General features: G+C 29.5%; 2 protein-coding genes across 3 annotated transcripts; both read right to left on the bottom strand.

Annotated features, from left to right (window-relative positions):
* Positions 1–13,088: 13,088 nt before the first annotated feature.
* LOC109812251 (S-adenosyl-L-methionine-dependent methyltransferases superfamily protein) lies at positions 13,089–15,798 on the bottom strand. 2 transcript variants are annotated; one of them, XM_020376174.3, is made up of 7 exons: positions 15,506–15,798; positions 15,012–15,163; positions 14,750–14,870; positions 14,099–14,229; positions 13,848–13,976; positions 13,593–13,757; positions 13,089–13,510 (listed from the first exon to the last, which is right to left on the bottom strand). In XM_020376174.3, the coding sequence occupies exons 1-7, from the start codon at positions 15,678–15,680 to the stop codon at positions 13,439–13,441; spliced, it is 945 nt and encodes a 314-aa protein (XP_020231763.1). In that variant the 5' UTR covers positions 15,681–15,798; the 3' UTR covers positions 13,089–13,438. The 2 variants fall into 2 exon arrangements, with proteins under 2 accessions (XP_020231763.1, XP_020231764.1); XM_020376175.3 differs by having other exon boundaries at positions 14,099–14,223; positions 15,506–15,796.
* An 896-nt stretch (positions 15,799–16,694) lies between these two features.
* Positions 16,695–23,089, bottom strand: LOC109812244 (U3 ribonucleoprotein (Utp) family protein). Its single transcript, XM_020376167.3, has 11 exons — positions 22,708–23,089; positions 22,429–22,588; positions 21,347–21,834; positions 20,009–20,230; positions 19,546–19,869; positions 18,943–19,284; positions 18,779–18,859; positions 18,596–18,670; positions 18,136–18,519; positions 17,459–17,590; positions 16,695–17,179 (listed from the first exon to the last, which is right to left on the bottom strand). Exons 1-11 carry the CDS (start codon positions 22,987–22,989, stop codon positions 17,018–17,020), a joined length of 2,652 nt encoding a protein of 883 aa, XP_020231756.1. The 5' UTR covers positions 22,990–23,089; the 3' UTR covers positions 16,695–17,017.

The following is a 23,089-nucleotide window of genomic DNA, read 5'->3' as shown; positions in this document are numbered from 1 at the left end:
AAAAAATTACTATAAATTCTATCAATAATTTTTTAACTTTCAAATGCTCATAATGAATTCATCCGAAAAATTTGTTTCCATGCCTTCAACATGTGATACATCATCTTTTAAATTATAAGATTGTAGATTATATAAACCTAACACTCAACCATACAAATCAACTTGTAAGGTAAGTGTTGCCCCAACTTATATACTCTTTAATTGCTTTATTTTCAATCGATGTGGGACTTGAAGTTTTTTAAAATATTAAACTTATAAATTTAAATAATTTTTTTAATTTTTCCTGAGGATTAAAATTTGTAGGAAAATCCGCAAGAAAAGTTACCTGCGAAATTTCTACCATTTAGTAAACATTACTTGGGAATTTATTTTTGCAAGAAAATCTGCGAGAAACAAAATAAAATTCTTACAATATTTTCTACAAATTTTTACCATGAAATTTTTTTTCTATGATTATTAAAATTGTAGCATAATTTGTAAGAAATATCTGTAAATTACTTTTTCCAAATAAATTCGCAAAAAAATTTTGCGAATATTTTTTTTGTAAGAAAATTCGCAAAAAAATGACACTTTTCTAGTAGTGATTCTAGTTCGGTTTGTTGAACTGTGTTATAAATTCTATGTATACTATAAAGTCTTGATAATATTAATACGTCGTTAAATAAAATTTAATTTAATTCTCTTAAATAAAATCTTATTTTCAAAACAAACATAGTTGAGTGAAGAGGCTTCATTGATCATCATCATTCATAATATTCTTTAATAACTATATTCGTCATTTTTTGGAAAAGCAATACCCAAAACAAAATAAAATATATATTTAAATATACTAAAGTCAACATCCATTAATTGTATGTATTATTTGGTTAAACATTTAACTTGTACAAACTGTTAATTGTGTCATCAACTTTTATTAATAATAATTTGTACTAAATGATATAGTTAAAAATGAAAAATAAAGTCAAGAAAAAATTATTTATATTTTTGAAAATTTAACAATTATATATTAAAAGTAATACATCTAATTAAATTAGAGCAACGCCACAATAATCGATTAACATATGTTTGTACATGAATATATAATATAAGAGTTAATCACTTATACACTGTCAGTGTAAAAAAATTTTACACTGGTAACCAATCATATCTTTTAATAGTGTCATGTCAGTTGCTTATTTAATAAAATAATAATAAAATAAGCAACTTTAATTTAAGAGATATGATTAGTTATCAATGTAAAAAAAATTTCACTGATAGTGTATAAATGATTAACTCATAATATAATACAAAAAAAAAAGTACATAAATATGTTATATAATTACATCTTTCATACTAAGTGAATGTTTGGAAATGTTTAGGGTTTGCTTTGTTTAACATTAAAAAAAATCACAAAACAAGTGATACTTTAAGAAAGATAAAGCCGTTTTTTTTATAAAAAAATAATAATAATAGAAGTGTTTTTTAACAAAATAAATAATTTTAATTTTTTATGGTATTTTTCTAAAATAATTTTTAAAAAATTGTTTTTTTAATGAAATAACTACTATCTACTTCTTAAAAATTATTTATCTAAAAACACTTTTCTTAATTTTAAACACATTGGCCTAGCTAGGGACTGTCTTAAAAAGCAGAAAATGACTCTCTTTTTTATATAAAAACAAACACATCAAAAAATAGAAAATTATTTATTTGATTTTGAAAAGAAAAAAAAAATAGGCCTTATCTTGTGTAGTGTAAAGTCATAGTGAGATACAGTGATTTTTAAGTCCTCACTATCGATCTAAACGCATAGTAAATCTATCAGAAGTATATTTCAACCGAAATTATTTTAGTTATAATCAATTTGTTATTCAATTTGGCGTAAGTAGTATTATTCAATTCCATTTTATTATATGCATGCATGTATATCGGAATGGTAACAATGGTGTAATCTCTAACGCTAAACCCACAAATTAACGAACCTCTTGAGGCATGTGACAACACTTCTAAAATACTAACAAACCAAGAATTTGAAATCCCGAATACAAAGAAAGAAGGGAGTAGAGTTAGACGAAGAAGACTGAATGAAAATAATAAAAACAATTCGTGAAGTAATATATTATCCGGAAACAAAATGCTAAAGACAATTAGGAAATGGTTAACGTAATTTCCAAAATATGAAAACGGTAATTTTTGTATAGGCACGGTAATACAATACTGTTAGAACAACATGGGCATTAATTTACGTAAATTATAACAAATTCACTTATTTATATTATTTTCTATGCTCTGTCAAAAAAACATATTTTTTATAGCTTACTCTAAAAAGATATAATAAAACTTTTGATTAGCCTCATTCCTAGGGGAAGGAAATCAAACTGTATATTTGCTGTTAGTTTTGGCCATACTTTGGAGGGTTGTATGAAGGCTTTTGATATTGTTACTTTATTTCTTTCCTTAGTCATTTTTGGCAGATACAATAAACTTTATTGTGTTTTTGTGTGGCTTATAGTTTTGTTTTGGAGTTTTTGTCTTTCTTATTCAAAAAAATATATATATTAAAACTATCTCTTTATTATATAAAACACTATTAAGAATACATAATAAAATAATACGAAATTTGTGCATTTTGAAGTACCTTTAAAAATACACTATAAACGATTCTAAAGACTGCATAGTTATAATAATGTATTTGGAACTAGTAACTTCCAAAACAAAAATTAGAGCTTTATAAATATATTGTTGAAGTCATTCTTCACTTTAATGTTTTATATTAATAATATACGTTAAAATTTAATAAAATTATTTATTACATAAATTATCAAAATAGAATTCCAAATCTGATTGATCAACAGTATTAAATATTGTATGTAAGTTTTATCTTATACGTAATTCATTATCTGTAGAAAATATAATATAACCAAGGGTAGATGAGATGCTTTTGTATTGATTTGTGTGCCCGATAAGAAATGATGGTATTGCTAAATTGTTAAATTTAAATGGTAGTTGCGTGAAATTAATGGATTCCACGTGATAAAGTGTATAAACTAAAATGGGTAGTGGTACAGAAGAAGCGTGGATGTAGCTATCTACACATGCACGTACCCATACTTCTCTTTACATAACATTTAGACAGGGACAACCTTATTTTATTTTTTATTGACACATAGAAACTTCAAAGAAAAAAAGAAAAAAGAATGTCTTGGAGAACTAAATTTTTATGCGTGTTTATCATAATTAAAAAACAACTTCACCTGACCACACTGACGTCCCACGATCAAAAGAAAACATAAATGTTATTTATGATAATAAAGGAAAACAAACTCTCAACAACAACCGATGGATAAGTCTGCAAAAATTTAATAATGTAATATTACCGTTGGATATGTCTAGAGGAATAATTGCTGGTTCGATGAAGGAAGGTTAACATATGTCACTTTGCACTTTGCATGGTGTATGTAGCAATCCAATTGCTTCTTTGTCATCTAATTCTAGTTTTGTTACTTACTATAGGAGGGTTGCAATGGTTGATTCTAATTTAGTTCACAAGACTGTATTCTGTTAACATTTTAAAGTTTATTACATTTTAATACTCCTTTTCAATAAAATTTTATTTGCCGCGAGAAAAACTCACTCAAAAATTATTATCCACTTAACACTAAAAAAAATACAGTGACATATGTCTTATAGCGATTAGAGATGACAATGAAACTCCATGAAAACGAGTAGTAGACAATTCGTCTCTACCTTGTACTCGTTCCATACTTGTACGAATATTCGTTAAGTGAATATCTGCAGGTATTCCTGAATATTTGTAAATTTTTTAAAAGTTACAATTTTTTAAAAAATATTGTGAATAACTTTAACCTTGTATTTTATGTTAATTATATTGAAATATTAAAGATAAACAATTGATATTAATTTTTGAACTTGTAATTATGTTTTTAAAATATTTAAAATAGTATAAAAAGTATAAGATAAAAATATAAATATTTTTAAAAAAATTAGTGGATCTCGCATATATAGATACTACCATAGTCAATTTGCCTCATCGCGTTTATAAACAAGTAAAAAAATGTTTGTATATGTTACTCACGAATATTCATTTAGGCTATCTATTTATTACCCATGATGTATTTTATCTATTGATACTCGTGGGTATAGATTTTTTTTGTCATCCCAAATAGTGATATAACATTGTGTTGTGTGAATTGTTGTTTGTTTAATTATATTATTTAATTGACTAACTGTTGATGTGTTGTTTTAATGTTTTAAAACTCTAATGATCAATAAATTTTTATGAGTTTATTAGTTGTTTATGGATTGTTTTGGGTTGAGGTCAAACTTGATCAAGTTTAGGAGAAGATATATAAGATTTTCCTAATACTTGAACTTCATAAGTTCATTTTGTAAGAATTGTAGAGAGATGTTTTAAAGAGATGAGTTTTGGAAATAAAAGAGTCATTTTCTTCTTTTGACTCCATAGAAACATCTCAATCCTTCCATGTAATAGAGTTGTGGAGTTAGATTGGAGATTCAAAGTTAGGAAAGTTGAGAATCAAAGGTCAAATTTTTCGTACGATGAAACTCTTGAGGAACCTTTGTTCTACATTGTTCTTCCTTCCTTTTATTGTTTTTGAGCAATTCGAGATAAGGAAAACTTGTAGTTTGATCTTTTATGTTGTATATACACTGGTTTTATTGTTGTTTCATGCTTTGGAAAACATTTAAGTTGAAAATGAAAAGGTAGAACCTTGGTGTTCTTGTTCTTGTGATTTCTTAAGGAAGGGAGAAAGAATAAATGATCTTGTATTGCTTTGTTGTTGCATGTTGTATTTCTTTCAAATTATAAGTTGTATGATGCTATTAGATTGTGGAATCTGAGTTTCATGCATAATTTGTGATGTTAGAAGAGAGAATTTTGAGTTGTAAGTTGGTCTTTTGACTTGTTGAATTTGTTCTTAAAGCATGCATGTTTGTTAGGCTTGCTTGCTTAGAGCACCCTTGGAGCCACTCAAGTGAGCTGGTAGGACCATTTTAGAGGTGATCTCTAACTTGACTTGCTTGAAGCCCTTGTTGGTCACTTAGAGCGAATTTTAGTCACTCAAAGCGAGAACTTACTCACTTAAGCAAGTTGATAACTCCTCCCAAGGGTGTTATTTGTTTGAGCTTACTTAGAATGAATTCTGTTGTTCATGGCTTGAAGCGTCTATTTCATTTTGAAAATTTGCAATCTTCTAAATCATATCTTGTTGTCTTGGTTAATCACATGAAGATTGATGATGATTGAATCTAGTTCATAGTATGATGATAAATGGTGAAGATTTAAGTTGTTTTAAAGTTGAAAGTAGCTTGTTGTTTGAAGTTGTAAGATGTTAAGTTATGATAAAAATGTGAAGCATGTTGTTGTGTAGTGTTTTGTTGTTATAGCATAAGGCATGTTGTCGAGTAAAGTAGTGTTGTGAATGCAAAATGTATGATGTTGAACTAGTTGTTAAGTAAAGTAGATTTGTGAATGCAAAATGTATGATGTTGAACTATGTTGTGAATTTAGGACAAGAGGAGATGTGTGTATTTTAAAAGCTGAAAATTTTCACTGTGTGAATTTGTATTGTGGTACTCTGAGAATCTAATTGTTGAAAAATCCTTCTTGAGTATTGTTGTCTCTTGAAGTGAAGTGTTGAGTCCCCTCTCATACCTTAATTGATAGCATATGAAGATCAAGTCAAGCCACATTGGTTTAAAAGTGACCAAATTGTGTAATGTATGAAGTCAAGGATAAAATTCTTAATTAGTTACTGGAAAGGTGCATGGTATCATGAGAATAGTTAGCAGAATGTTCCTATATGTAACTTGGTTAATACATGTCAATGTCATTGCAAATCTACATCCAAGCCATGTTATCCCAAATGATGGGTATTGGACTTTCCTATTGTAAGTGACAAAATCTAATAATAATGCTCTACTGCGAATTGATGTCCAAATTTGTTATTGATTTAGCAAGTCAAAAAATTTGTGTTGTTGTTGGTTCAGTAAGATCAAGTTACTTATACTCTTCACCTGTGTTATAAGAGATCTTTTAGTTAAAATGTGTAACAACACATAAAATTATTGTGCTGTTAAGTTGTTGCTATATTGTTAAAAAGTGTAGATATAACTATAATGACACACAATATATGTTATTCAATCTTTTTTAAAATCAACATTAATATTGTGTGTAGTTACACGTTAAATAAATTTATACCTATATATATTTGTATTTGTGTGTATATTATTGTATGTAACATTTATTGTAATGTAAATAAATTTTTTATTTAATTAAAAAAATTAAACTAGAAAAATCAATTATATCTTTATAAATTCAATTGTAAGTTCACGTGAGTCACTTGTACGTATACCTATTTAAAGGATTAAATAGTGGAATTTCTAAAAAAAACAACTTCATTAAATGATATGTGAGAATCATTAATGTTTATCATTCTTTCATATATTAATTTTATATGTATTGTTGTACATATAACGTCTGTCATTGTTATGTAATTCTTATGAATTAAAAAAAAAAGGTATATTTATTGTTGTAAAATGTTTCTTTCCTATATTAATTAAATCTTGGTCTTAAAAGTCTTTTTAATTGTTAGTTTGATTAAAACTAGAATTAAATTATTAAATAAAATTCAGTCCTGTGAATAAAAATAATATTTGTGTGATTAGAAAAAATAATTCTGCTAAAAATGATTAATTTTAAAAATTAATTATTGACAAAAATGATAAATACTTTTTATATGACGATCTTAAAATAAAAATAAAAATAAAAACATCTAGTGTAATTCTTATTTTGATAACTAAAATGTTATAGTTTAAAATTTTGTTGCCATTGTTATATTTAAAAACTAATGAATATAGCATTATCTTTATTCCAAACACAAGAAAATGAAAGAAGAAAGAAAAGTTGTTTCTTGTGAACGAATAGGTAGCATTAGACCCCGTTCGGAGTTGGGAGTAGCAGATCACCAAACACCCACCTACTAATCTTATAGGCTAATCTTCTGTGAGTGGTAGTTGTGGCTAATTTTTTTATTAATAAAGATTATCAATTATTAACCAGCGTCATGATTTTTTTATTTTTATTTTTTTTACTTCACTGAAGTTTTCTTATATGAGGATATTATTATTATTGAGATTTTCAAAGTAGTAGATTTTCAAAGTAGTACTGCGACAGAATTTGAATACACAATTTGGGAAACACTCCAACCTTGACCTAGCCAAGCAGCATATCATCATCTCAACACCATAATGGTAATCTAAGGACAATTAGGTCGGCTTAGGGGAGGATTTATGACATGTATAAGGTTATAGTAGCTTTAATTTCAATCCACAAAAAGTTGCATTTTAATATAAATAATTTCTCCTAAAGCATGCATAATCAATTTATGTCCTACACAATACACACATGGGTTGGATATCCGTTATTATATATGTGTAAGTAGTTAAAAATTTTACAAAAAAAGTGGGTATTTTATTTGAGTATACATGAGTAATTTTTAGTTTTAAGGAATTTATCGAACTTGTGACCACTCATCAACAATTTGAAATTTAACTTTTATACATATAAAATCTTTCCCTCCCCTCAAGAAAGAGTAAATTAAAGTCATAAAGAGGACAAGAATAAAATATCAATATTAAAGAATATGAATAAGAATTATTTGAATGGACTGATATTCTAAAAGTTGTTATTTTTTCTCTATGACATATTACATATAGTCATGTTTAGGTGTTATATTTTTATTGTTGAACATTTGCATTTTTTATTATTTAAAAAAAATACAAGATAAATTAAGGTTTAACAAAAGTTACACTCATGGCACCAAACAAACCAATAAAACTTAACTATGGAGGACAAATCTATTAAAAAAAACTGAACAAAAACAACCTTACATTTACATATTCTTTATCATATTGAAGAACTTAATCTCTTTTATATTATAGATTATGTTTGCTTATAACTTTTTTTATATAATTTACTCATGATCATATAAATTATATATATAATTTTAAAAAATTATATTAACGTTTCTCCACCTTTGATTTATGAAAATTCGCATATTTCATACTCTTACACTAGAATTTTGAAAATTCGCATATTTCGCATCTATAATTGGTAGTAATAATGTACCCATATGCATGCAACTTACTTCTTTTGACTTTGTTGAAAGAAAAAAAAACTTTTGCATGTAAAAAATCTTACTAAATTTGAGAATTTATTAATATTTACTTTATTGTCATTATTACTACCAGTGGAAAAGAAGGGAAAAAAAGAAGAAAAAAAAAAGACATTTCGTTTTTCTTTTAAAAAAAAGTACGTATTTATTGGCAAATAATAAGGAACCCATGAAAGTAGTTATGATTATTTAATTTTGCAGGTCCAATAAATGTGTAGAATGCCGTAATTTTCACTGAAGTTTCCCGAATACGAAACCAGAATGGCATTAAAGTTGGCTGCCTTTTTATTGTTAAGTCCTTGAAAAGTACAGTAACGTATTCTTTTTTTTACATTCTATGTAATATATTTTATATTATTAGTTATAACTTTAAAAGTATAAAATTATGATGAAACTTATTAAATAAGATATAAATCTCACAAAATATTATTATTTTAATAATTTTAATTAATAAAATTTTGTTTTCTACACTAATAAATAAAATCTATTAAAAATGCTACTAATATTTTTTCTAGACACCCTTTATTCATTGCCACTGTCGCTAAGGGTGAGGATATGATAATCAAAAATACGAGTAAATTACATTATATAACCTTTTTGAAAAGATACTATATTATTCTCTCCTCTTATATTAAAATATTTAATTTAATATTAATATTTGTTGATTAATTTAATGTTATAATTAGTTCTCAAGTCTTAAGGTCTCAATTCTTGAATTTAAGTATAAGCTTAATCTAGTTAAGATTAAGAGAGACTAATTTTCAACGAAATTAATAGATACTTCTATCAATATTATGATATAAAAAAATAAAAATATATAATTTAATCTAATTAATTTAATGTCGTTAAAGTAAAAAACATTTACCTCTTCTAAAGATACATACAAGTATTACTTTATGCTCCTTTTGTATGTTAAAATATAGATAATAAATTATACTTTTATGTATGAATATTGTACTATTACTCTTCCATTATACTAAAATATATAATTTATAATATTAACTAAATCCTAAAAAATATTCATTATAAGATTTTAATATATGTTTTTAATTAAAATTTATGTTGAAATATTTTTAATTCATTATTATTTATTGACTTGATAAAAAATTATAAAATATATAATAAAATTTAAAGTGATTTATAAAAATAATAAATAAAATAAATTATATATTGACATATATATATATATATATATATATATATATATATATATATATATATACATTCGTAAAGTTTTGTAAATATATTTTATTTAATAATAAATTTGTAACATAAACATATTCGTAAAAATTGTATGTTTAATATACATATTTTAACATTATATTCATTAAATATAAAATAATATTTCATCATAAAATCAGTTAATTTAGATATTTTTTAAATATTTTATTAATAAATCTAATTGAGTAATATCTTAAAACTTATATATTATCATAATTCAATATGTAATTAATACATATAATAAAAAAATTATTTTTAATTTTTTATTATAAAATATTACATTAAATACATTAATTAAATGTTTCGCATGTGTTTGATTTTATTATACTATATATACATTATTTTATTTTTATAACTTTAAAAATATTTAAATTATTAAAATATTTATTTTAAATATTTAACTAATCTGAAAAATTTATAATAATTTTAAAATAATAATTAAATTTGTAAATCAATAATTTTTTTTACCAAAAGATAAATTGTTAAAATGTAATAATTATATTTGTTAAAGAAGAAAGTGTTTATTTTAACACTAGAAAGAAGAATAAATATAATATTTACATCTTTTAGAGAATGTTAGTGTAAAAAATATTTTAGTAATAATTTTTTTACAATAAAAATTAATGAAACTTAAACTGAAAATTTAAAAATAAGGAAAGTATGATATATTAAAATCTATTGAAAGAATAGACTTTAATTTTTTTATTAAAAAAAAAAGACAGTATAATATTACTATCTCATATGGGAGAGAGCATGATTTACTCTACAACTATCGTATTCTCTATTTTCCCAAAAATACCAAGAAGAAGATGGTCATAATTGTTTGCACCAATGACGGGTCCCTTGAGTAAATATTCATTGCTTTATTTGTATCCCTCTCTAGAAGGGAAAGAATCTTCAATTTTGTGATGTTTGACTTTGCATCCTAAGGACATAAAATCGCAGACACATATTCATTGCATACATACACATACTTTATATACATTTATTGGATACTTAATTTAAATCATAAAAAAAATCCTTAAAAAATATATAGGTTCAGAAAAAAAAAAAAAAGTGTGATAGAGAAACGATACTATGGAGTAGTAGTTATCAGGCAGTCATCACGGTTACATTGAAAGAAGATTTTTTTTTTTTTTAATAAAAAAAACTACATCAGGCAATAACTTATGAATTGAACATTCAGAAGGATAGACACATAATGGGATAGATGAGGGGCAGTTATAAAAATTTCAGATTACCTAATAAATATATAAATATTAAATTTTATAAAACTAATATTGTATTTGTGTGTTTCTTAAAATGAGGACTAGTTTTTACATAAAAAAATATATATATTCAGTTATTTAAATACTCAAAATTAAAAATATCAATAGTCAGTTTTTCACATTGCCAAGAGCCTTCATGTATTTATAATAAGAATTGGTTTTTATTTTATTTTATTTTACAAAATTCTTATTATTTATTTCCTAAAATATGTTAAATTAAAATAGTTTTTTACTTTTCAAAATCATCTTTATTACAATAATAGTAATGATTAATCATTGAAGAATAAAGTTTCCTCCCTCGAGATTTAGTGTTTGGGTTCATACAGTCGTTACAAAAAGCATGCTGCATGGAAGAGTCTCACTAATAAATAATAAATAAATAAATGAAAAAAAGAGGGGGAAATGAGACGAATAATACTAGAAAAAGAGAATATTGTGGACCTTATTTTCTTAACCCTTAAATCTTCAAATAAAATTTAGTGCACCATCTCATGAGTTGAAGCCTATAGATGATAAGTTGATTTAGGTTTACAAATTTAAGATGTTTAAAGCTCAACCAAAAATGAGGAGAATGCAAAAATCATATTGAATAATTCATAGTAATTTAAAAAGTCGGTTAATTTAGTTAATATCAATATAGTTTTAAACAATTTTTCAAAAAAAAATGTTGAGAATTAGCATTAATTTTTCAAAATAACTCTTAATATCATTGAGACATGTCCTCTCATTCTTACTATCTAATTAATTAATGTTCCGAGAGAAAATAATGATTGTATAATTCTGCTTTCCTAATCGAGATCATTAATTCATTTTATTAAAAAAAAAACACAAATATGATCAAAATTTATTTTACAGTTTTAAAATATGATAATTCCGCTAGTTGGTCCAGTACACCAACATAAATGCTACCGAAGGTGATCAGTGCTTTGCGGAGTGCGTAATTTCAAGACACATGCCTCCTACTTTTTTAATTGATTCCATAGAAGACTAGCCTTTTACTGTTAACATATATAATTGCAGCGATGGGTTACTGGTTTTATTTACATTTTTAAAATGCTATCTAAAATAGTTATTTTTGATTTATTTTAATCGTTAAAATATTATATATTTTATACTTTATAGTAAAAAAATATTATAAAATCAGTTTCATACTAATCGTGTATAGTATAACTATTGAATACTCACATTTAGGGATGAAAAAAAATCTGATACCGACAAAAAGAAATTCATACTTGTTGTATTAGATAAAACCTATCATAGATAACAAATAGGTGACCTAGATGATATTAGCAAGTAATTGTAATACTACATGTTTGCTATTTATAATAGATTATTAAATTAATTGTTATAATGAGCTATTGTTATTGAGAGATTCTAAAAATTTATAAATTCTTTATAAAAAAATTTTGGCATTTGAAAGTTCTCTGTACCGAAGTTTAATTTGACCATAAGAAAAAGATATGTAACGTTTTTTAAATAAATAAAAAAAGTGAACCTCGTAAATTTATTTCTTAGAAAACTTTATAAAGAGAAATCTTCTAGAGTGAATGAGATTTTTCCTCATCTTGTTGACCTCTTTGAGCCCTTATCCTTTTCTAGAGGTGGTTGACTTGTTATGTTTGAATTCAAGGTCTTAGAGAGCCTAGAATTGAGTTGTGAAGATCATGGTGCAAAGTTGCCTCGGTGGATTTCTTCTTCCTTCTTCCTTGTTCACTTCGGTTTCAAGGTAAAGGAAGTCAAAATTGAATCTTTGTTGATTGTTGATGTTGTGTGTTGTTGGATTGCATCTAAATTCGTGGTTATGTTGATAAATTTGGAGTCTAATTCAAGTTTTAGTGAGTTTTGGGTGTGAAGAATGTTGAGGTGATTTTGATAATTCGAGTTATTTGATAGTTGCATGCTATTAGTTTGGATGAATGAGTTGTTTATGATGAGTATACACGTTGGGTTATTCACAAATAATACAAAACAGATTTTTATGACAGAATGCAAATAGATAGTATACTCCTAACCTCCAACAACCGTTGTCCCTAGTCACATTCAAGTTATTATTTGTTCACAGACTTTAGCTATGCTTGACCAATTGACCATTCTCCAACAACCGTTGTTTAAAACCGTAGTTGTTGATCCCAGCTACATCATGTTTCTGCTTAGTGGTTGGTGGTTAGCTTTTATTGTCTTTCTTAATTTTTTCTTCTTAGTACATGTGAGCATACGGATCTTTTTAGTATATACGGATTTTTTTTCAAGTTTGAACTCTATTTATGCCGTTGTATTAATATTAAACATGATTTTTGTTACATGGTTCAATTATTTGTGCGACGCCGCCGCCTGGCACATGGACTCATCTATGGACAACTAATTTTACAACCATTTGTGGATCATCCATGATGGAGCTTACTGATGTGCAAATACAATCAGCTACTATATTTGATTATAAATAATTTGAATCTGCTCAGCTAAATTATATTGCACTTTAATTCATAACTGAGCACTTCTTCAAAGATATACAAGTATTGGGTATACCATCATATGTATAGAGGACAATACATAAATATAAGCATAAATAAGTTGCACTTACCGTTTTAGGCAAGGAGAATACTGTGCAACCAAGTTTTGGATGTTTTGTTGTCAATATGCGCAGTCTCATGGAGCAGAAGAATTGTATATGGGAAATGCTACGAAGTTTAGACCCTTTTAGCAACAGAGAAGTATCATTTTAAGGTTAATCAGGGTGAAGTGAAGCTTATTCTACAACTCTTCGAAACCTTCTTCATCTCCTTCATTCTCTACCCTTTGAAATTCTCGTCTCCATGATTCCATCTGCCACAATATCAATGCCTTGGTTATGCTTTATACACGCTACTATGCACTACCATATCAAAATGAATACAAAGTGCCTCACCTCATCATCAGAATGCAGCAGCTGTTCTGCAATAAATAGTATATTATTGTAGTGCCCCGATGCACAGTCTTTACCAAAACTCTCTGCTACCCCTTCATAGTTGATCATTTCCACCCGAAATCCCTTGCTCATGAATAGTTTATCTACCCATTGCCTTGTATTGGACTGAGTAAGGGACCATAAAAGATTTTCTTTTTCCTTTTTTTCCTTGAAGAAGAAAATTATTTTAATTGAATTAATTAATTGCAAACTAACCTTGATTTCTATGTCTATCTCAGCTAAGCTGGCAGGTAGTTCTCCCACAAAAAGGGATCCCTTCATGGCCAAACTGCTTATCATTGATAATACCTCTTCAAAATTTTCCGGTGTCATCACAGGAAATCCCTGAGCAGGAATAAACTAGTATGACTAACTTCTCAAGCGAAGACCCACTCTTCCCCCAACACTAGCTTTGCTTTTGATTTCAATAGTTCACTAATTGGAAGAAAAATAATAAAATTAATCACCTGTAAGGCCCATATACTTGGTCTACTACCACTATAGCCCTTAAATTGTATAGTCTTCTCTATGTCAGATGGTTCCAGTGGAATATGATAGAATATGCAACCTTTGGGAATCTTAGCACCAACACCTGAAGCTTTGAAAAGACAATTACTAATTAGATATATTCATCTTAGTAAACGCACAATACAAAATTAAAAGGACAAGCAGAGACAAAAATAATATGCATGAACTTAAGAAAACATGCAACAAGTCTTGCAGATTGTTGAGAGGTATAAATCTTCTACGGTTTACCCATGCAGTACCCTGTTGTTGAATTTATAATTCAAATAAAATTGCAGTCTATAGAACAGTTTCCAAGTGGGCTTGGATTGTTTCCTAATCTTTTCCCCTTACATGAGAGAGAAATAGGCACAGAGATATTGCATAACACATTTTGGGATCCTATTTGTCTATCTTTCTCTCCACGTGACAATCATTTGAAAACACCTACCTGACTAAAAATTCAAATCCTTGGCACGTCTAGCATTCATGTGTAATTACTAACTTTTCTGCTCACACTATTGTCCCTATGATCAACTTTGCCTAAATGATATTTCGTTTTGGCAATGATATATGCTTAAAGGATCATTGTTCACTAAATCAACTAATGTCACCTTTAAGCTTCTCAGCTGCAATTTTAAATACACATTCTGGGGATATGTCAAATATTATGGTCGAAGTGGGCCACTTAAGTCTGTATGGCCGTGTATCCATGCCATCTGTCAACAAAACTAGCTGCAATTAAGAGGAAAAACCCTATCAAACTAAGCATTATCCTCCAAACAAACTTCTAATTACTTAAAAGATTAAATGAAAAATTGTAATTTAAGAGGATATAGAATGATTTTTATCAACATACATACACTCAGCAAGTACCTGCTTTAGTCCATCAATAAGGCTCACTGTACTAAGCAGCTTATCATCAATGAACTTGGTTGCAAGACAATAGGGATGCAAGTCCTGAGTCACATCCTTAGGAGTATTATGAGCGACAAAACAACCAGCATATGGGTCTAGAAACAGAGGCTCTGCACTTGCAGAAGTGATACTATGAGACATGTTGAATGCTAATCTTATCCACTACATGACATGACAAAATGCAGCATCTAAACAGCATAACATTATTTTTTGCTTCCAAAAATGGGATAAATAACAATGGCGTGGAACATTTATATTCGGTGAACTCAAACAACCTACTTCCAATGGCAGTTATAAAATGCTTGCCCAACTCGATGAACCTACAATTTCTTGAACCATTCTGTATAAAGATATAAGTTTGAACATAGGAGCATGAAAAGTGAACCATAGTCGTATATCAATCATCACCATCATTGAAATGTTCGATGAAATGTCTAAAAGAGATAACATGCCTGGTCGAAGTGTTTCCTGGTAACGAAGAGAAGCAGAGGCAGTGGCAGCAAGGAGTAACGGGTCATTGTCACTGTTGAATTTTGCAGAACAAACACAGAATTTCTTCTTGGAAGTGCATTTAAGTGAGGTATGCAAATTAATATATGCGACGGGGAAAGCATGTGCAAAACCCATGAAGTGTTCCAGAGGAGTACTTGACCCTTGAGTTAAAGCCGTCTCTTAAATCGGTATTCACCCCTCCCTCCCCATTGCTTTTCGCATTCGGCCCTCACACTCCTAACATATACAAATTGTATTTACATTTTTACACACGCTGTATGTCTACTTAATTTCAGTTATTCATAATTTTATACATCAAATGGTAATAAAAAAAACAAAACAAAAAAACAAAAAACAAAAAAAGATCAGGGTACATTGGTTAATTTTGTATATAAAATACTTAAAAGTAGATTAATTGAATTAGGATATTAATCGTGACATAATTCATGAAGTAATTGAAATATGTAATTTATTAGTTAATAATATTATAGTTATTGACCTTCGATAGTGGTTAAATGTATGTATGATAAATTTTACTTCAAAAATGATTAATAGTATTATAAATTTATTAATCATCACACCATTTGATAACTCCCGTATAATTAACCACAAGCATGCGGTTCAGCGATAAGGGTTGACTTACACTTAAGCAAGGTCAGGAATTCAAATCCTGCCTTATGTATGCAGTCGCGTTAAATCTTAGGACCAGCTATCTCGCCTCTAATTCTAGCAAGAAGATTAGTCACGCCTATCGTCAAAGATATTCCAGGAACGAATCAAACGAACCAAAAAAGAAAAATCCCGTATAATTTTTTGTCCCATAAAATTTCGGCCTTCACATCTAAAAATTGAAACGTTCTCGTTTAGGAAAAAACTCCGCATTTCAATTTGTTTTTAACTTTCAACATTAAAAGATTAAAATCATCTCTCAATAATTTTCATTCATATGTAAATGATAATTATAACAAATATTAAATAGTTAATCAACAATTTGTTATTCGTGTAGCATTTCTCAAATTTTAAAAACAATGCGTAAATGGTAAGGAAGTTAAAAGTCACGCTAGAGTAGATATGAAAAGAAGAAGAAAAAAACTGATACTAAGGGGTAATTTTACACAAACGGTTAGATTGAACTCTGACAACTTCAAGTAGAGAGAGAAAAATATGTCACATAAATAATATATCATTTCCACCACCTTAGGAGTAAACATATTTATATCAATTGGGCCATTAAATTATTTAAAAAATGATAAATTTAACCTTACAACGATAAGAAGGGGAACCCAAAAAAAAAACTATTTTTGTCAAAAATTCTATTATCTTCCCTTGCATACAAATACAATAAACTTCCGCCTCCCCAGACTGGTAAACTCTTGACCTCGCTTGGGCTTCTTTTAATCTGGAAAAGTTTGTCTTTCCAAAAACTGAACTGAAAATTTCTAGAACTGCCTCAGAACCAAAACTCGTGCCGATTAAATTTTTCCCCCCACTTTCGCCTTTTTCTTGGGATTACCATCATTGCCTTTATTTCTCTTCAACTTTTGCTTATCTCCGCTCCGTTGCTCTGTTTTCTCATGAGGATTTACATCTTCAAACTCTATTGGTTTTATAATAACACCTGGTCTCTTCACCACCTGCACATGGAAGATTATATTTACAAGACAGCCAGAAAAAAAATGTAAATTCGTCTTACAGTATTATTCCCAAGTAGTTTCATTTTTTATAAAGACAAGATCCCACTAAAACCCACAAACAGTATCCAATAAATTAAAGTCTTTCCTCCTCCAAGAGGAAGCAAGACTGTCTAAATACTATTTATTACTTAAAATAAAGGCTACAACAGCATGGCACATTTTAACAAAGAAAAATTCAACGATACAAAGTTTGCCAGTGAAGTGTTCCGAAGCACTTACTTCAGGCCGGTTAAGAGGACCAATTGCAGTTGCTGGATTAAATTCAGGACCGATGGGCACCCGCATGCTTTGTTCAAATACCTCTTTGGAAGTAAAAGGGTATGGCAATGATTTAGTATGTAGTTTCTCAGCCTGCGATATCCAAAAGGGAGTATAAAATTAAAACCAGCTCAATTTACTTGAGAGAAAAAAAAAGGTAACCAAAATAATAAGTTCTGAACTAATCAGCAGATACTTAAAAGCATGTTTGGCAGCTAGCGACATGATTCAAGCCACTAAATTATAAAACTGGAATTAGAGCATGAAGGTCTACCAAAAGAAAAAAAATAATTTAAGCAAAAAGGAAACACCAAATAATGAATAAGGGAGAGTTTTTGAATATAATGAGATAGGAGTAACTTACAGCTACTACTACTACTTATATTAATAACTATTAATAATATTACAATTATTACAAATGGTAATCGGCGGTGGATACTCCGGGAACGAACAAAAAAAAATGGTAATGAGGTTTAGTGTCATCGCAAACATCAATATTAAAAAACAGGCCAATCCAGAATAACCCCCAAAAATTTCTTATGGGAAACGAAGATTGCTGCATGCATAGAATCAAGTTGATATCCATAATCTGAAAAAGAATACGGAAGGTCCAAAACCTTGCATTCAATGACACTAACCTTCTTATCTATCTTTTCAGATATAATCACATTTTTTAGTTGAACATCCTTTCTCTTTTTGAGGGATTCTTCCCTCTTCTTCCGGGCATCTTCATGTTTTTTCAACATCCAAGATGGTAAACCTTTTTTTTGCTGTATATGTGTCCACTGGCCCCAGCCAGGAAGTAATAGAGGCTTTTCTGGCTCAGGATTTTCTTCGTTGAGGACCTCCTGCTTATCTTTTTCAAAATCATCTTCTACATCATCCCCAGCAAAAGCTTGCTGAATGAGCTCCTCTTGAGATGGAAGTTCATACGACACTTTAGAAACAGAAGAAAGAATTCCATCCACCATCTGTCCTTCACTATCTGTATCACTATCCTCTCCAAATTCCTTTTCAGTATCCTAAGACATACAAGGACAAAGTATAAGGCTAAACCAATAACACTTTATATTCTTAACAAATAGAAACAGTTCATACTTGTATATTTTGCTTAACAGGCCCATTAAGCTTTGGAGACTTCTTGATAGTTCTGTCTTCATTTTGGTTTTTTGCCTGCTTATCACAAACGCATCAGAAAACAGAACACCCACTTTGTAAATAGATTATATTTTTTTAATAAAAAAGTAAATTTTAAAAAACAGAATATTAAAGCATTTGAACCTTTTTCCATGCATCCGACACAAATATAGAAACTTCATATGTAGTTTTTGGCCCAGGATTCTTAATAATCTCATCAATGTTCTGTGAATAAAAAAATACATTAAATATATCATCTATCAAGGACATAAACTTAATAAAAAGTTCCAAAAAAAAAATTTCACCACCTTAAATACAGATTCCTGGTGAGTATCAGTGTCTTCTTGAATTACAACTGAATCATTGTTTACATCCTTATGCAAAAGCCCACTTCCCTCATTCTCAATGCTGCCACTTTTGCTGGTCCCCAAGTCATCCTCACTATCACTGCCACCATAAAAGTTATCTGATTTACCCTTATTACTCGTATCAGATATCTGGGCTTTTGATGTTCCAAATACTCTTCTACCACTGGTAGAAGCCACTTTTGGATCTTCTGAGCCACCAGAATTCAACAGATTTTCATATTCTTGGGATGCAAGGTTGGCTTCTTCAACAACTGCCTCTCTTTTTTTCTCCAATCCGCGCCTCTACATGAGAACAAATCAATGGAAGATCACAAACAAATAAGAAAAACTTCCCAACCGACAAATTTCAATCTCTACATTGGATACTAAAGAATATATAAAAACAAAAATAGCATAAGCTAAAGATATATGCATTCCGGTTTCAGGTGCCAATAGAACAAAATTTGAAGCACTTGACAGTCTTCTCAGGATTAGGAAAAAGAATTAACATGAGAGGCTAGGTTACAATAATATTTCCTTCAGGAAAAAAAAAATGGACATTACCATAAAAGGCAAAGAAAGCAATCCTGATTTGGGAACTTCATCCTCTTCATCCAACACTTTCATTGTTTTTTCTTTCGCTTTTTCCAAAACCTTGCGAGTCCTATCCTGATCAGAACCAGCAGAGTTCTCATCATCCTCATCACTGGTATCTTCACTGCTACTGCTGCTACCCTCCATGGTTTGCATTTTTCTAGTCAAATCAGAATGCTTTTGAAGTTGTTCAGCAATGGCAGCGCGAGTTCCTTCATCCTGACTACTTAAACCACGCTGTAGGATACGCTTAGCCCACCGATTCTTGTTTTTGTGCTTCAGTGTCATGCGTTCCTGTACCCAAGATGGGAAGTGATAAAAAGATTAATAAATAACTTTCGCATTGCAATCAAGCAGATATAGATGTATCAGAAAATTGCATTGGTTGGCCTAAAATCTTCAAGTTCTTATTTCTTCAGGGATGATGATATACCTCTGCTCTTTGACGCTCTCGTTTCATGGCAAATTCCTCGGCAGCTTCAGGGTCCATTTGTATCTGAGAAGCTTCTGCCTTTAATTTATCTTTCTTCAACAAACGATGAAATGTTCTGGACTTTATCTTTTTAATATGCTTTGCCTTCATTTCATGACGAAAACAAAGGCTCCGCAATTTAGCAATCCGATTTTGCCTATCTTTCTCATCTTCAACAGAGACCTGTCAGACATAATAAACTTCATAAAACAATTGAAAAACAGCCATACATAAATATTTCCATGCCATGTGCATAAAAAAAAATGGGCTAAAACGATTACTCAAAAAGTAGAGCTTTAAAGACATAGTCAATGCCTATTTTATTGTTAAACTCCAACAGGCACAGATGACAACATTCCATGGCACTTAAAATCAAAACTGGGTTATATTGAAGACATCAATCAAGTTAAGATTTATGGCTTGTCTACCTCCATGTAGTTGCCAGGATCATAAAAAGTGGTATGTCAGCTTATGCAGGGTGTTTGGAACGAACTTATTATTACTTTTAGGCAGAAGTGATGCATGCATGGAATCTTCCTAAAAGATTGATATTCTATTCATTCATTCATGTTATTAAATTTTTCTACATGGTTCAATAAGAGGGTGAAAGAATACGAATAATGAGAGGGAGGGGGGGGCACATAGATTAAAAAGTGAGGACTTATTTTTGAATTATATGAACAAGCCTGAGCCAAATATCACAGTGTAGGGAATGCATTTGGATTTGTTGGGGGATAGAGCTTGAAGTTGTTGTTGTTAGTTACTGTCCAAAACGCACAAGACAATTTAGCCTGTGTTGTCCTGCTTATATCATTACAAACACTTTTAATAATAAGACCCCCCCCCCCCAAAAAAAAAATAATAATAATAATAAAGTTCACTCCAGAAAAAAAAATACCATTTAATTTCCCCCTCAAACAAGTCAGTTAGATTGAGTTTACATTTTTTAAATCTTTCTAGGCAGAAGGAAATTCTAGTGGGATAAGGCTTTACTGTTGTTGTAATAGGCATAAGGAATTTCTTTATTTAAATCAAATGCATTTCATAACAATATCCAATCCCTTTAGTTTAACAAACAAATTCAAGTTTGACTGTTAGAAACTAAAATGCTCCCAAGTACGCAACACCGCATCTAATCAACTTTGCCAATGACTAATCAAGACACTGTTATCATACAACAGAAACAAGGAAAGCATGGGAATCAGAAAAAAGACTACTTAATCAAATTCCAAATTTGATAATCAGCTACCATCTGTAATGTCAAATTCAATTATCAACTAATATTAACAACATTCATACCTCGTTCATTTCTAGAAGCTTAGATCCATCCTGTTTATGAGCTTCCATAACTTTGTCATCATGAACTAGTGCAGCTATTTTCTTCTCAAATTCAGTTCTGGGTTCAAATTCGGAAGCTATTGCTCCTATAGTTGAAAACCCTAAGTCTACATTTTCATCAAAAAAAATAGTTTGTGCCTCTCTATTTCTCTGAATAATAGGCTGCCACTTAGTGACATCTTTCTTTGATGTTTCATATGCTGCCTTCCTCTCTACCTTTGCTTGAACTGCCTTTGAAAGTGGTGCATGCATAGTTCTAGAATTCTTATTAATTCGATCTGATCTCTTCCTAAGTTTTCCATAACCAGGTTTTTCACGAAGAGAATCCAGTAGGTCATCTATGCTAATGCGTCCATCACCATCCATAACATCGCGACTAGGATTATATTCAGACTCTGGATACAGCTCTGGTATAATATTGTCCATCATCTTTTTTTTCTTCTTGTTCTCTGCATTATGATTAAAATGTACCAGTGTATCATATCACAATTCTGAAAACACAATAGAAAGGGCAACAACAGTAGGATCAATAAAATTAGAGCAGTGATATTGACACCAGGTGGAAAACTTGACAAACTGACACCTTCTATAACTTTTTAAAATGTTAAATTTTATCAAACCAACTGTTAAATAGAAAGTTCCCGTGAAAAATATCAACACTGTTATTTCTTATAATTTCAGAATTGATATTTCATCATATCACCTGATTAGAACATCTAATATGTTTTTTTAAATATAAGTAAATTTCTACTAATAGATTACATATTTATGAATGTCTAACTTGTTTAAAATTTGGTGTTTGGTATACATGATCATTAGTATAATATCATATAATTCAACATTTGGATTGATAAAATTTAACATTTATTATTTTGTATATAGCTATTAAATTTAAATGTGCCCAGTTAAAAACTACGAAATATTAAAAACTTCATATGCTTCTCTATTGCTTAATTCTCACATATAAATTGACAGCATGCCTCATTGCCTCTTTGTTCTAACATAAATAATGGGTAACACAAGTTAAACAGCAACTTTCTTACCTTCAAACGCCTCACTCGGCATACCAGTTATTGCTTGTAACATCCTTCCATGCCTTCCGTCATCTTCCTCTCCAGAATCGTCAGTCATAGCGTTACCATTCCTCTCTGTCCCAATGTGATCATCATCCTCACTTTCATCATCAGATTGCACATTCTCATCCTAAAATACAAGTGAAAGCATGAATGAAATTATCCAGTATAAATTAGTTGAAATATAAATTTACCAATCAATGAAATAATACAAACCAAAATATTGGAGAAAAAAAAAAGAGGAAATACCTCGAGCACTTGAGAAAGGTCATCGTTGACGGAAGCAGGGTCGTAACGCTTATTCCTGGTGGACTCTTCCTCAGCACGTTCTTCCTCGTATTCGTATACATCATTGTCGTCGTCGGAATCGACGCTGTCGTAGGAAGTGGGAGGGTTTAAACTTTCGAGCTGTTTTTGCAGAGATGAGGGCAAACGAGGGCCTCTCTTCTTCCGTTTATCGTTTGGTTTTCTCTTCGATTTCTGGCTTTGGTTGTTACCTTCGCCTCTCTCCTTCCGCTTCCTTTCTCCCATTCTTGTGGCGGTTTCAGAGCAATCACACGATCCGCGGGAGAGAGAAGAGTGTGTTTTTGTTTTTCGAGCACGGAGGTGAAGTAAGACTAAAACCCTAACC

This window comes from Cajanus cajan, chromosome 6, assembly GCF_000230855.2.
Source record: "Cajanus cajan strain Asha chromosome 6, NIPB_CcT2T_4, whole genome shotgun sequence".
Classification (NCBI taxonomy): domain Eukaryota; kingdom Viridiplantae; phylum Streptophyta; class Magnoliopsida; order Fabales; family Fabaceae; genus Cajanus; species Cajanus cajan.
The sequence above is the reverse complement of the archived record's forward strand: the minus strand, read 5'-3'. Positions and strand labels throughout refer to the sequence as shown.

Coding starts and splice junctions, on each gene's coding strand:
- LOC109812251 (XM_020376174.3), bottom strand. CDS start 15,680: ATGGGTTTTGCACATGCTTTCCCCGTCGCATATATTAATTTGCATACC. Junction 14,230..14,749: donor TGCAGCTGAGAAGCTTAAAG/GTGACATTAGTT, acceptor GTCTTTTCAAAG/CTTCAGGTGTTGGTGCTAAG. Junction 13,758..13,847: donor AGATAGACATAGAAATCAAG/GTTAGTTTGCAA, acceptor TCCCTTACTCAG/TCCAATACAAGGCAATGGGT.
- LOC109812244 (XM_020376167.3), bottom strand. CDS start 22,989: ATGGGAGAAAGGAAGCGGAAGGAGAGAGGCGAAGGTAACAACCAAAGC. Junction 19,285..19,545: donor TGCTTTCTTTGCCTTTTATG/GTAATGTCCATT, acceptor GTTCTCATGTAG/AGGCGCGGATTGGAGAAAAA. Junction 17,180..17,458: donor GTCCTCTTAACCGGCCTGAA/GTAAGTGCTTCG, acceptor TTCCATGTGCAG/GTGGTGAAGAGACCAGGTGT.